This window comes from Lepidochelys kempii, chromosome 19, assembly GCF_965140265.1.
Source record: "Lepidochelys kempii isolate rLepKem1 chromosome 19, rLepKem1.hap2, whole genome shotgun sequence".
Classification (NCBI taxonomy): domain Eukaryota; kingdom Metazoa; phylum Chordata; order Testudines; family Cheloniidae; genus Lepidochelys; species Lepidochelys kempii.
The window spans coordinates 5,435,406-5,449,443 of record NC_133274.1 but is presented as its reverse complement, the minus strand read 5'-3'; the positions used below and the strand labels follow the sequence as shown (position 1 = coordinate 5,449,443).

Genomic DNA, 14,038 nt, shown 5'->3' with positions numbered 1-14,038 from the left:
CATAAACCTCAGTAGTCTGAATTTGAGAGACAGTGAAGGAGAAGCTAAACAGCATAAAGTTTGCCCTTTCAGAGATTTCTGCGACCAAGATACCACTAAATAGAATACTACATGGCCTGAAAGGGGAGGGACAGTTGCGTTTTATCCCCACTGATTGAACACTATTGCAGCCAGAGACCTAAACTTTTTGTAAAGCACTAGAGTGAACAGGGTCTTGGTGTTATGATCACATCATTCAGACCTCCTCCAAGCAGTGTGGTAGAAGAGACAGTGCCTTGTCTACACCCGCACTCCCACTCTTGGTCCGACCAATGGATCTGCACAAGAACGTGAGATCTCCCAGAGAGAGTTTAGGATGGACAACTAATGGGTTCCTCACTTGTGCTCTCGGGGGTTTTCAGACTAAAGCAGGGGTTCGCCGGAACTACTTGATCACTCCTTGAAGGAGGGCCAGATTCATGAGAGACTATCAAGGAAAACTTTGCTCTCTGGGACACTAGAAGGAGTCTGACTAGGATGCAGTCATGCTATGATTGGGGCCTATGCACGGAGTCACTGGGGAGGCGATACATTTCTCTACAGTGTTTGCCCACGGAAGCATGCCATCCTCCTCATTAGAACAGAATGTTGTGCACCCCACCTCTCAGGTACTGTATATCTATAGTGATAGGCACTACCCCGACAAGGGGTGAGAGATATTACACCCCATGTTGGTACGGGATGTAGTATTTTACCTGTGTCCTATTAAGGCACAAAATGAGTAGAGGTTCTGAATCAAGCAAACTTGGCTTTTAATCTCTTGCATGAAATGCATCTCTTCACCAGGAAAACAAATACTATCACTCTCTACAGACCTAAAACTCTTTAGTCAGGCAAAGAGGTATGCCTACTATTCTGAAAGGAGGCATTTCCTGTCCACAACAGGCAGAAAAACAGGGTTAGAATCCTCAAGACAAACCACCGTGTTTAAAAAGTTGTAGGTATCCTTTGGGATATGGCGTTATAGAAATTTAAGTTGTTCTTAGCACAGTTATGCTTCTAGTGTGGATAGGACCAAACCACTGATGTTACTGAGAATGAGGTTATTATCGACATCCCCTGAGTAGTTCTCTTCTGCAGACTGAAATTAAGGAAGAGGTGGGTACACAACAGGACTCCAGGTGAACCAAACAGCCATTTTGCAGCATTGGGATGTCATTCAGTTCTTATTTCTTTCCTACTTCTACGGAAAGAGGGCATGACAACTCACAATCCAACTTGTAGAGTGACGTCATCTGAAACATCTCACAGAATTGGAAGTGTGGTTAGCAGCTGAACGCTACCTTTCAAAGGAGCTAGATACAGCCTAAGTAGTACTAAATTGCAAGAAGCCAGTAAGCCGAGCATAAAAGCAAAAAGACGGGGAACTAAACTGTAGTGTTATAAACCTACAAGTACTTTTTATGGTAGTTTATCTGGCTAGAAAAGAGATTTTCCCCCTCCTCCCCCAAATCAGTGAACAATCTTCCCTCTCATTCCTTGGTCATCTTTCCTGGACTCCATCTCAACATCTAAGTGTTGCACATCTCCTAAACGAAGTATGTTGCACTGAATTGGCTGACAAAGAAAATGAGCACAAAAATGCCCCCAAGGAACAGGTTTAATGTGAAGGTATAGTCTAATGGGAATCTTGATAAATTACTTTCTGCAAAACTGCCATTTTCAGCGACAACTGCCGCAGGTCAGCAGTAATGGCTACTAATGGAAGAATTTATTTAATCTTGAAGGGGATACAGAATTTGTCAGCTAGAAACTAAAACAAGATTTTTACCACCCTCACAACTGGGCGATACGTATTCATGCATTGCACAAGTTCAATGAATATTCTTCTGATCATATCAAAATGTCATGGTGCAAGATTCTCCATATGCTTGCACTCTATTTGAGTGCTTTCATGGAACAGAAGTCAGATGTGCAACTGATTAGAAGCATACAAAATAGCCTACTGTACTTAAGACCAGGTAAGTCTTTCTACCAAAACAATCAGTATGTTACAAGGAGAGAAGTAAACCCTACAGAGGAGTTAGCATACACCAGCTGATCTTCTCATTAGAAGTCATTTTTACTTAAGAGCTTTAAATTACCTAGACGGAAGAGGTGTGTGTCAAACAAAAAGTGTTTTTTTATGCTGCACAAACATTAAAGGCCTACTCCCACTGAAGGGGAATTCAGCTGACTTCAATATCACCAGGCCTTAGGTTAGTTTCTGCAGCAAGTGCCTGATGGTAAAAATGGTGATGAGCAACCACAATTTCAACACAGTGAAATTGTGGGAGCCCCATACTTCATGAGCAGGCCTTAACAGTTGGCAATGGAAAGATAGATATACAGTTACAGAAATGTAATATAGCCTATCTCCTCAGGAAGTTAACAGACTATGCCTGGCTGGCAGTGTTCACAGAAATACCCAATAACCACAAAGGAAGTGTGTTTGGCTAAAGAAAACTATGGACTGCTTCACTTATGGTTCATGAGAATTGAGGCTCCCTCCACCCTTTCATTGTTAGTACAAATGACAATTCTGTTGCAGAAACAGCAACTACCATTCAACGCAACAGAAAACTGGTTCAATCTTGATCAATTTAAGTTTGTTCGTTTACAAAAAGCCTCTTCCTGTCTCATGAAGGATTTCACATTACCAAGTAATTCACCATCTTTGGTAATAATGCTGGATTGTAAAACCTCACTTCCTGCCCATCAGTGCATTCTGGAATTGTAACATTCCAGCTATCTATAAACAGGATAGGCAGACACTTTAATAATCACACTTATCCAGGAGTCTTCTCTGCTGGGACAGCTTGTTTGTTTCTACATTAACAGGAGGAAGTACCAATCCTCATTGTTCAAAATGCAATTAGGAGATCTAAGAATAGCTTTTAGATGCCCAGTTCTATTTAACAGCTGAAATATATATCTAAGATCTAGCAAATGGGACAATGACCTCTACCCCTAAAGAAAAAAAGACCACATTCAGCTTACATGTCAACTAACACGCCCCCCCCACCCCAAATATATAATTGGAATGTAAAACACACTTCTCTAAGCTGTGCCATCTTCTCTCCAAAACGTGCAGCTTCATCCATTTGTGCAGTTTGCTACAGCTCCAATACACACAAAGCATTAGAAACCAAAGATATGGATCCAACTTCAACCCAAATACCTCCCACAAGAAAATAAAGCAGTACTTGAACAATAATTTTGCATTTCTACTACTCATTTTCTCCACAGATCACAAAAGTGCTCTTTACAATTGTTAATTAGAGCCTCATACTGATCGGATATACATAAATATCATCCCTCTGTAGAATGGAGATAGAGAGGCAGAAAGGTATGGTGATTAACCCAAGATCGGTTATTGGCATAACTGGGAACAGAATCCAGATTCCAACCCTCTACAGAAATTCATTAGACAAACATTTCCAAGAGCCACTAGCCAATTGTCCTTAAGTTACTGTCCTAGCAAAAATAGCACAGAGGGCTCAGAACAGTAGGCCATGTGAAAATACATGGACGTGCAAGAGGATGAGTTAGGGGAGAAGCTGTTGCCTTTTTGCATTTGATTGCTTTGCCTTTGCACTTTTGAAGTCAGATCTTTAACAGTTTATTCCTCTCCTATAAGAGTACTTAAAAGAGAAAACAGTAAAAATTCTGACATTGAACATACCATCTGGAGCCATTGCAATGTGACATTCTTCCAGTGACACTTAATCAGCTCTAGGGCTACTTCATAAAAGGTCCATTTCCATTCAGATACCCACAGGATCCTACTATTATGTGCTTCTTCAGACATTATCCCATGCCCATGCCACAGCTCTAATTTAAAGTTACAGTCTGAAGGAAGACACAATAGATGATATGCTTTGGCTGAGAATGTTTTGCAAAGTTACATAATCCAGTTTTTAAAAGTTTCCCTTAAAAATAATTCTACCTTAGCAAAAGTTCAGTTCACACACAGGGTATGCATCCGATGAAGTGAGCTGTAGCTCACGAAAGCTCATGCTCAAATAAATTGGTTAGTCTCTAAGGTGCCACAAGTACTCCTTTTCTTTTTGCAAATTGTCAGTATTTGAAATTCAGCCATCATTTACTCAGGGTGTTTGAAGAGTCCTTACGGACAGATTTTAGCTATATTTTCTATTCAACTCGTTTGCCAAATGACATGAACAGCAGAGCTACAAAACCCAGTTTTTCAGGAAACAATCACAGAAATGGCATCTGACTCTTGACTGATGTGATGCTAGCAAAGGCCACTGTAATTCAGGATTTATTAGCTAACCACAGTATGAAGTTTTGCTAAAACCAAGCGGCTTTTAGTGCCAACACTCTTCCCAATTGAGCTGGAAGCATCCATTGTGATATGAAGGAGAAACTTACTGAGAAGAAATTGGGGAGAAGTTTCCACCCCACACACTTATACAAACCAGGCAGGTATTGCTCCTTTGTTTGCACTAAACTGGTATTTAGCATCTGCTCAAGAGGACTGAATACGTTTTTGAATACGCAGCAACAGCCCTAGACTACAAGATTTTAGACCTCAAACTGTCACATATTGAGGTGTTATGAAGTTTTCAATAGCATTTCGTCTTTCTACCCTCATCCTCAAGAGCAGAGGGTAGAAAATGTCCGATGAAAGTGCACTGTCTACCTGCTTCCCTCAAAAAATTCTTTAAAGAGCTTTCATTAATAAGAGTAAGGTAACAGATGGAAGCATGACTTAGTGACAATGTGTGTTCCAAAATAGCATGGAGTGCAAATAAAGTTAGCACTTTAGGATTGACTCCTTATGTTGAACACCTGTGTTATCAAAGTGTGTCAGGTGATAATGAGCATCAGCTGACGTCCAACACCCACCACAAATGAATCTCACCTCCACTGTCCAGGAAGGTGTGGCACTACCATGGAAGCCTCATTTTCCCCGATGAGGACTGGGTTGTCAGAAAACTCCAACAAGAAAAGGCTTTTTTGGCCTAGTCAAAACTAATCCCACACATGCCAGAAGTAAATTCCCTCCACACCCCAAGGCCTCCGTGATCAAGTTCTGATGTACAACGTTTTGTTCAACAACCTTCTCTTGACAATGACTTGTACGTCATCATGCAAATGAGTTCATGCCTCTTCATCTATCAACCTACAGCATTTATAAATACACCAGCTGCTGACTGCTAAGTTCTCAAGTTGCCCGGTTGACACGGTTACATAATCACCGCAGTTAGCCATCCCTCGATATACACTCTTTCTACAGACGCCAACAATAAGCTAGTGACTTTTCAACCGTCCTCCCCTCACTTACCGAGCCAGGGATCATTTTCACAACCTGCTTGCTCCCCTTCCCATTCAAGAGGCCGCCTGCACCCAGATACCATGTGTGACTCAGAGACGGCGGGGGGGTGGGGGTGTCCCTGCACAAGACATCACCCCATTACAGACACCCCCCCCCCCCAGAAAAAAAAAAAAAAAGAGAACAGGGAGCCCACTAAGAGAGTCACAACCCATGCTGCCCTGGGCAACACCCACCTACACAGCCCTTTTCTTTTGTATTGCAAACCACCCCCCACCCCCCCAATAACCTCTGCAGGTACAAGCCCTAAAGCACGCCCCCCCCCGACACACACACCCCCCCCTCCCCAGGGGATCAGGACCAGCCAGATGCCCTTGCACGCCCGCAGCCCAGCTACCGGCGGGTGTGGTGTGTGTGTGTGGGGGGAGCCCTGAGCATGCCCCCCCGCCCCCCCCGGCTGCATTTACCTTTGGCCTGGCAGTCGGCACAGTACTTGTTCTCCTCCTCCAGCAGCAGGCTGGCCAGGACAGCCTGGTACCGGTCCACGTCCCGCACCGACTTGCCCGTCATCGCGGGGGGGGGGGGGTGGGAGAGAGAGAGGGCGGGGGGCGGACCCTGCTCCCCACCCCCCGGAAACAAACCGCCCCCGGGGCCCCTGTAAGGGCGGGTCGCCCCCAGGCGGTGCGGGGGCCCCCCCCCCTCAAGGGTCCCTGCGGCCGCGGCCCCTCAGCGCTCACTCGGGGGCCCCCCCTCCCTCCCCGGGCCCTCACACGGCGCGGCCCCCCCAGCAGCCACGAGCTCTGCCCCGGGCAGCCACGAGCGGGAGCCGGCTCCGCGGGGGGAGGAGGCGGCGGCGGGGCCCGGGCTCTGGGGTCTCCGGGAGGCGCCTCAGGCGCAGCCGCTTCCTCTTTCCGGCCGGAGCGAGCGGGGCGGGGGCGGGGCCAACAGCGGGGCGGGGCAACGTGGCGGGCCGCGCCCCGGGCCGCCGCCGCCGCCCCGCGTCACGCCGCGGCGGAGCAACCGCGAGCCAATCAGGGGAGAAGCCGGGGGTGGGGGCGGAGAGAGAGGGGGACGTGAATGGGGCAGGTCACGTGACTGAGGCCGTGGGAGGGGGCCCGAGGGATGGAAAGATGCGGGGGGGGGGGAAGGAGAGTGGAGGGGACGAATGGCGGTGGGGGGGGGAAGAGGAGGGGGAGGAGGTGTGGGGGGATGGAGGGGGGTGGGGAAGAGGAGGGGGAGGAGGTGTGGGGGGATGGAGGGGGGATGGAGAGGGGGTGGGGAGGAGGTGTGGGGGGATGGAGAGGGGGTGGGGAAGAGGAGGGGGAGGAGGTGTGGGGGGATGGAGAGGGGGTGGGGAAGAGGAGGGGGAGGAGGTGTGGGGGGATGGAGAGGGGGTGGGGAAGAGGAGCGGGAGGAGGTGTGGGGGGATGGAGAGGGGGTGGGGAAGAGGAGGGGGAGGAGGTGTGGGGGGATGGAGAGGGGGTGGGGAAGAGGAGGGGGAGGAGGTGTGGGGGGATGGAGAGGGGGTGGGGAAGAGGAGGGGGAGGAGGTGTGGGGGGATGGAGAGGGGGTGGGGAAGAGGAGGGGGAGGAGGTGTGGGGGGATGGAGAGGGGGTGGGGAAGAGGAGCGGGAGGAGGTGTGGGGGGATGGAGAGGGGGTGGGGAAGAGGAGGGGGAGGAGGTGTGGGGGGATGGAGGGGGGTGGGGAAGAGGAGGGGGAGGAGGTGTGGGGGGATGGAGAGGGGGTGGGGAAGAGGAGCGGGAGGAGGTGTGGGGGGATGGAGAGGGGGTGGGGAAGAGGAGGGGGAGGAGGTGTGGGGGGATGGAGGGGGATGGGGAAGAGGAGGTGTGGGGGGGATGGAGAGGGGGTGGGGAAGAGGAGGGGGAGGAGGTGTGGGGGGATGGAGAGGGGGTGGGGAAGAGGAAGGGGAGGAGGTGTGGGGGGATGGAGAGGGGGTGGGGAAGAGGAGCGGGAGGAGGTGTGGGGGGATGGAGAGGGGGTGGGGAAGAGGAGGGGGAGGAGGTGTGGGGGGATGGAGAGGGGGTGGGGAAGAGGAGGGGGAGGAGGTGTGGGGGGATGGAGAGGGGGTGGGGAAGAGGAGCGGGAGGAGGTGTGGGGGGATGGAGAGGGGGTGGGGAAGAGGAGGGGGAGGAGGTGTGGGGGGATGGAGAGGGGGTGGGGAAGAGGAGGTGTGGGGGGATGGAGAGGGGGTGGGGAAGAGGAGGGGGAGGAGGTGTGGGGGGATGGAGAGGGGGTGGGGAAGAGGAGGGGGAGGAGGTGTGGGGGGATGGAGAGGGGGTGGGGAAGAGGAGCGGGAGGAGGTGTGGGGGGATGGAGGGGGGGTGGGGAAGAGGAGGGGGAGGAGGTGTGGGGGGATGGAGAGGGGGTGGGGAAGAGGAGGAGGGGGAGGGGATGGAGCAGGTGGCGGGGAAGAGGATGGGGAGGAGGTATGGGGGATGGAGGGGGTAGGGGGAAGAGAGTGGAGGAGACGGAGGAAGTATGGGGGGATGGAGGGAGGTAGCAGGAGGGGGATGATGGAGAGGGAGGCTATAAAGGGGAGGGAGGGAGGACAGGAGGAGGGTAGGGAGTGGATGGAAGGAAGGAAGGAAGGTAGGTAGCAGGAGCAGGGACAGGACTTTATGCAGACTCTCAGGGGAGATATCACAGAAACCCAGATCACTTTCAACCTAGCCAGGACTTTGCCCTGAACTCTTTGGCAGTGTCTCTCACCTGACTTTCCATGCCCAAGGGCTCTGCTCCCTTTTGGAGAATGTATCTATGGATGTAAGGGGAAAGGCCAAGGACAAATAGGTTTTAATTTCCTGGAAGCAAGGCTGTTTATTAACACAACTGTATTTCTCTAATTGCCCCATACATTCACAACTATCTGGGACGTTATGGCTACATCAGGGGCAACAGACTGGGCACTGTGTACACAAATTTTCAGCAACATGTTAAGTCCCTTTAACAATACTGGGGGGAGGGGTTTATGCATGTACCTGTTGGAAAGGAAGATAAATGCCACTAAAGCTGGAAATGCAGTGAGACAAAACAAGGAGCATGTCAGGTTCAGCTTCTCCACAGCTTTGCCACTGACTCAAGTGGCTGACAGATCTCAGGAAAGAATCAGATCAAATGGGGAAAAAAAGTGTCCTAGTTTAAACACAAGGTAAAAATAACTATAGAGAAAAAGATTTAGTTGAGGCTTTTTAACAAGGACATGTGTATTATAAACACACGCTTCCCAAATCCCTGAGGCCTCATCTGGAGGTGCTAAGTGGAGTAATTAAGCAACCACGCTATGTAAAAAGTTGTGATCAACTGAAAAGTGGTGTTGGGAAAAAACTGTAAGCCGCATGCAACAGTCTATGAGACATTTCAAATTACATGACACTTCCTAAAGTGACACTCCAATCCCAAACACTTACGTATTCATAGTAATATCTATGGAATTCTGTTCGCACTGGCACAAAATAAATAAAAATCACAACTGGATGATGAGCTTTAGGCCTCAGTTTTCAGTGCTGTGAAAACAAGGTGTCCTTAATACTGAAGTCCAGAAATGCCCCTTGTAAATGCAAAGAACACCCACTTTTTTGTTTGTATGAATGAAAACACTTCAATGCAACGCAAACAATGTAGCTATACTAGTGCAGGAGGGAAACTGACTGGGAACTAATACAGTGAAATTAACTTGTCCCTTTTCATTGCTGAAATGCAAAGAGTAAACAGCAAGAATGAAAAGTGAAATTTTAAACTTGCTCCCCAGTTTCATTTAAGTTAGCTAGTTGGGCAAACCACTTCACATAGAGACATGCAAGAGCCCATAGTTTCTCCATAAAGAAAAGGAGTACTAGTGGCACCTTAGAGACTAACCAATTTATTTGAGCATAAGCTTTCGTGAGCTACAGCTCACTTCATCGGATCCAATGAAGTGAGCTGTAGCTCACGAAAGCTCATGCTCAAATAAATTGGTTAGTCTCTAAGGTGCCACAAGTCCTCCTTTTCTTTTTGCAAATACAGACTAACACCGGCTGCTACTCTGAAACCTGTCATAGTTTCTCCAGTTAGTCATGGGGTCAGAGGGGATAGATTTTAAAAGGCACTGTGGGAATGAGCTACCTGACTTTCAGTGGGAACTGGGTTTGTGACTGCCCTTTTTGCCTTTGAAAATCTTCCCCTCAGAGGCTAATTACCTTTAAGAGTTATTTACTCAGAACTATCATAACCAGTCATGCCCAGTATCTAGGTGTAACCCTGCAAAGATCATAGGCTTTCTGACACTTGAACCACAGTACAAACAACGCTGTTGAATAATACAGGAGAGCCACTAAGAACTATGGCCCAGATTTTCAGATGGTGTAAATCAGCATAGCTTTAATGACTTCAGACCTGTCTTATACCTGTGTAACTCTACTGACTGTCATGGAGTTACTCCTAATTTACACCAGTTTCAGTAAGAGGAGAATTAGGCCCAATGATTTCTGGGAGACTAGTGAATGTGATTCAGAGTATTAATGAGTGTTAATTTGGTCCAGGCTTGTTGATGTGCTTTGTTGTTGATATTACCCCAATACACAAAACCTCACAGAGGAGGGAGCTGGGAAGGATGAATCACCAATGAATTCCCAAAACATACTCTGCATGTGATACTTGAGATGGTGCATTCTAGGCAGTGAATTTAAAGGGTGTCTAGATGTTAAAGTAAAAAGTAAGACTTAGACACCAGGGGGACCTAGACTCTAGGGAGGCTGGCCATAAAATGGGCAAGGAGCAAAAACGGAAAGGGTAGTTAAGCTTTGACAGTTCCTTTCATCCAGGGAATTTGTGGCATTTTGCAAAAGCCCATTGCACTCATTTGAGGAATTGTTATCCCCATTTCATAGCTGGATAAACTGAGGGACAGTGACTTGCTGAGTGTCACACAGTGAGTCAGAGGTAGAGCTGGGAATCTGATCCAGGAGTCCTGCTTCTCAGAGTTGAGTGCTCTAATCACTAGCCAACACTCCTTCCTTTTAGAAGACAGGATACTAGTCCCTTTAAAGCAGGCAGTGTTTTATGCTAGAGGACACGGTGAGGACTCAGTTTCATTTATTCCCCCATCTCCCTTTCTCAGCTCTCTTAAGCAACAAAGGGCTCGATTCTCCTCTCACTTACACTGATGTCAACCAGGAGTAACTCCACCACAGCCAACAGAGTCTCACTGGAGCAGGTGAGAGGAGAATCTGGCCTTAAATGTGGACTGTGGTGCTGAATGAACATAGAGACACACAACAGAGAAAATAGGCTCCATTCTGTCACAGGTATGTCTTTATTCGATGAAATTAACTCACTATGAAGTGAATGGACAGTCCTGTACTTAGTGACACTGAAGATTTAGTCTGTGGCTTTTTTGGTTTTCTTGTTTTGTCTTAGAGAGTCATGGCTGGTTTTAACTAGTTTGGATTTGTGAGGTCTAATTATCCTCAGGACTTTCCTCTTGCTTTGGCTTCCTTCTGGTGGAATATGGCCTAGCGAGACAAGGGAGAGGTTGACAGACCCCAAGTTTTGACCTACTTAGTGCTTCTATGAGTCCAAGACCTGGTGTGAGATTTGAACACAGGGGGCTCGAGTGTGTTGCCTTTGCAAATGAGAAACTCTCACTGAAGCCAGTAGGAATTGCCGGTATGCTGCGTGAGTGTATTAAGGCCCAGGATCTCTGGATCGCAGATAAGGATGCTGTTGGCTGTGCAACACTGACCTTTAAAGAGCCACTGTCTTAGATGCTATTGGCCAACAATAAATAATGCCTCTAAAATAGGTGACTTTTCCCTGCAAAATGCATACAGAGAATTATGCAACAGTCATCACCATGAAGGGGAATTTCTTCCCAACACCAGATGGGGATTGACTGCAAAAGGAACTCACCATGGGAATATCTGGTGTACTGAGTGGAGACAGTGTGGTTGGACAGAAGTGCCTTGTTTCAGAAACTAAAAGACTAGACATCTATGAATAAGTTAGTAGGAAAAGCATCTTCTTGCTTCAAGATGTTAGCCGAGGTTAGGAAGAAAATATCCACTGCAGCATTGCCGTTACATGCAAGCATTTGGCATTGCTCACTCTCAGGATACCAGAAGAGATGAGCCCACTGCTCTGTTTAATAACATGGATCTCAAAGTTTTATTCTAGCTATTTGACTAGGTACTTATATGGCCCCTGCTTCCATAATAAGCAAGCAACCTTCAAACATTTATCCTCACTGCACCATCATGAGGTAGGGAGGTATTACTATCCCCACTTTACAAATGGAGAACTGAGGCCCAGAGACACTAAGTGACTCGCCCAAGGTCACCCAGGAGTCTGCAGCAGAGCCATACATTTATCTCCTGAGTTTCACCCAGTTCCTGTACCCCACATCTGTCCACCCTTTTTCAGCTGATCTCAGATGTTCTCTGGGAAACAGCAGTTAAAGGATGATCCCCACTTTCCATGCTGCTCAACGTAAATAATTCATTGGAAACGCAGCTCAGTCTCCAGGATAATCTTGTCGGTTGATTTCAGCATGCGCCGCACCGTTAGCTGCACACCTTTGATTGCCAGAGATATCAGCGGGGTCTCTAAAACAATGCAGTGCTTGTTTAAATGGCCCAACTCTGGCATGCCAATAAACGATGTCGGTTGGATGTGGCCAGGGGCTTTGCCATGGGAAATCCTGGGGGGAGACTCCTTAGCGGCCCACAGTGCAAGTTTTTCAGTTGGGACCATATGACAAGAGATTTAACAGCACAAGTGATCTCCTGGAGCCTAGCAAGTAGTTTTTCTCAGACAGGGAAACTGCAGAGCAGGGGTGACCCTCCCAATTCATGTACAGAGACAGTTGCTTTGCTCTCTGCTGCCCTCCACCGTTCCCTTTCCCGTCTGCATGGTTCTGTCCTTGTCTTGGCATGCTGCTATCAAGAGCCAGATTCAGAGCTGGTGTCAAGCCACATCCCTCCATTGGTTTTGATTTCCACCACCTGAGCATCTGGTCCTTAATCTCCCAAGGGCCGCATGCTCTCCTCTGTCACGCAGCATGGAAAGGACCACGGAGAATGCCAAAATGTGGTTGAAAACTGTGGGAAGGGAGACTAGCAATACAGTACTGCTCAGTCCATCTCTGCAACATCAAAAGGAGGACAAGTGCAACAAAGTGCATTTCCATCCCTTGTAATGTAATATAGGGTGGAACTTTTTTCACTGAGGGCTGGAATTTTAGGAGGTGCTGCACGCTTGCAGCTCCCATCGAACGCTATGAAGGTTGTACAATAACTTGCTTACTTTGCTGTTACCATGTCTCCTCCCTTCCCCCACTTTCCTTGTCTCCCCACCTGGTGCATCTTTGTCATAACCTACATCTAGTTTTTGGGGGCAGGGACTGTCTTTTTACTCAGCATCTGTACAGCGCCTAGTGCAATGGGCCCCAAACTTGATTGGTGGCGTTACCGTAATACAAAATAATAATAACTGTTGTTTGTATTCCAAAAGGGCCTAGAGGCTCCAAATGAAGCCAGGGCCCCATTGTGCTAGGTGCTGTATAGACACCTAGCAAGAGACTGTTCCTGCCCCAGAGAGCTTTCAATATAAATAAATAAGGCAGGGAAAGGGCGGGAGGGGAAATATAGGCACCGAGAGGTGACGTGACTTGCCCAAAGTCAGAGGCAGAGCCAGGAGTAGAACTCAGGTCTCTGAATAATTAATACATAATATAATTTAATTTTGAGACTTGCAACCTTCCCCCATCCCAGCATCTTCCTTTGATTAGGACAATAAGCCATCCACTGGGGGCTCCCAATTAAATGGCTTCTACTGCTATTAGCTACCCACTGTGGTTAGTAATTAGCTGCACCACTGACTTCCAACAGAGGCCAGTTCTGTGATGTTGAATTAAACTTTTGAATTTGTTGGGGAATCACCCCTTGTTTCTGTATATAGACCCTAAAGGGAAAGGGGCCATAGTAGCATTTAAGGTAGATAGAGAAGATCTCCCCACTGCACTGACCAGTTCATGCATATTTTGTTTCCCAGTGCTAGTCTCTTTCAAAAGCTGGCTTGCAAACAACAAATATTCTGATTACAGTGACCAGTGCAACCTTTGAAGGTGAACAGCGAAGTGCCAAAACACACATAAACGGCTTAAGATTCTGGATCAATAGCAGAGTGTGTGCACAGACTGCAAAGCTAAACACACACATCCTCACAAAACCCCTTTTAAAATAAAATATTCCTCCTTTGTTTACCTGCAACAGGCTGAATTTTGGCAGGTGAGTAATCAAGGGGAGTGTGATCTACTGGTCAGAGTAAGAGACTGAGAAATGAGATTGGTTCTGTTGCTGACTCTGGCAAGGGGTGCAGAGTGGAGAATGAGAGAGATCTCTTTTTGTATTAGTAGCATATGTGCCTCAGTTTACCTGCTTGATATTATTCCATCTGACTACATGGTGTTCAATCAAAGGAGGCCGTTAGAGAGATCAAGAGGGAAATGAACCAATGACAAAGATACCTCCAGAGAGATTACCAAGTGTCCTTAAGAGGACAATGGGGGAGCTATTAATCAGGAAATGTCTACCTACCTGGCTCCAGCCAGGTTAACAGATTTATTTTCCCAAGACCAGAATTTAGGATCAAAGGACACGAAACCATTAAAAACCTCTGCCTGCAGAGGAAGTTAGGGAGCAGCTGCTGAAAGTGACACTGATCAG

General features: G+C 47.7%; 1 protein-coding gene across 2 annotated transcripts in view; it reads right to left on the bottom strand.

Moving 5' to 3' along the window:
- Positions 1–6,252, bottom strand: part of SMAP2 (small ArfGAP2) — a 34,426-nt gene extending 28,174 nt beyond the window's left edge. Inside the window, exon 1 of one of the 2 annotated variants that reach the window (XM_073317806.1) lies at positions 5,785–6,252. In XM_073317806.1, the coding sequence (XP_073173907.1) occupies positions 5,785–5,887 (103 nt within the window). In that variant the 5' untranslated portion in view covers positions 5,888–6,252. The remainder of the gene's footprint in view (positions 1–5,784) is intronic. The other variant, XM_073317808.1, reaches the window with a different exon arrangement.
- Between the last annotated feature and the right edge of the window lie 7,786 nt (positions 6,253–14,038).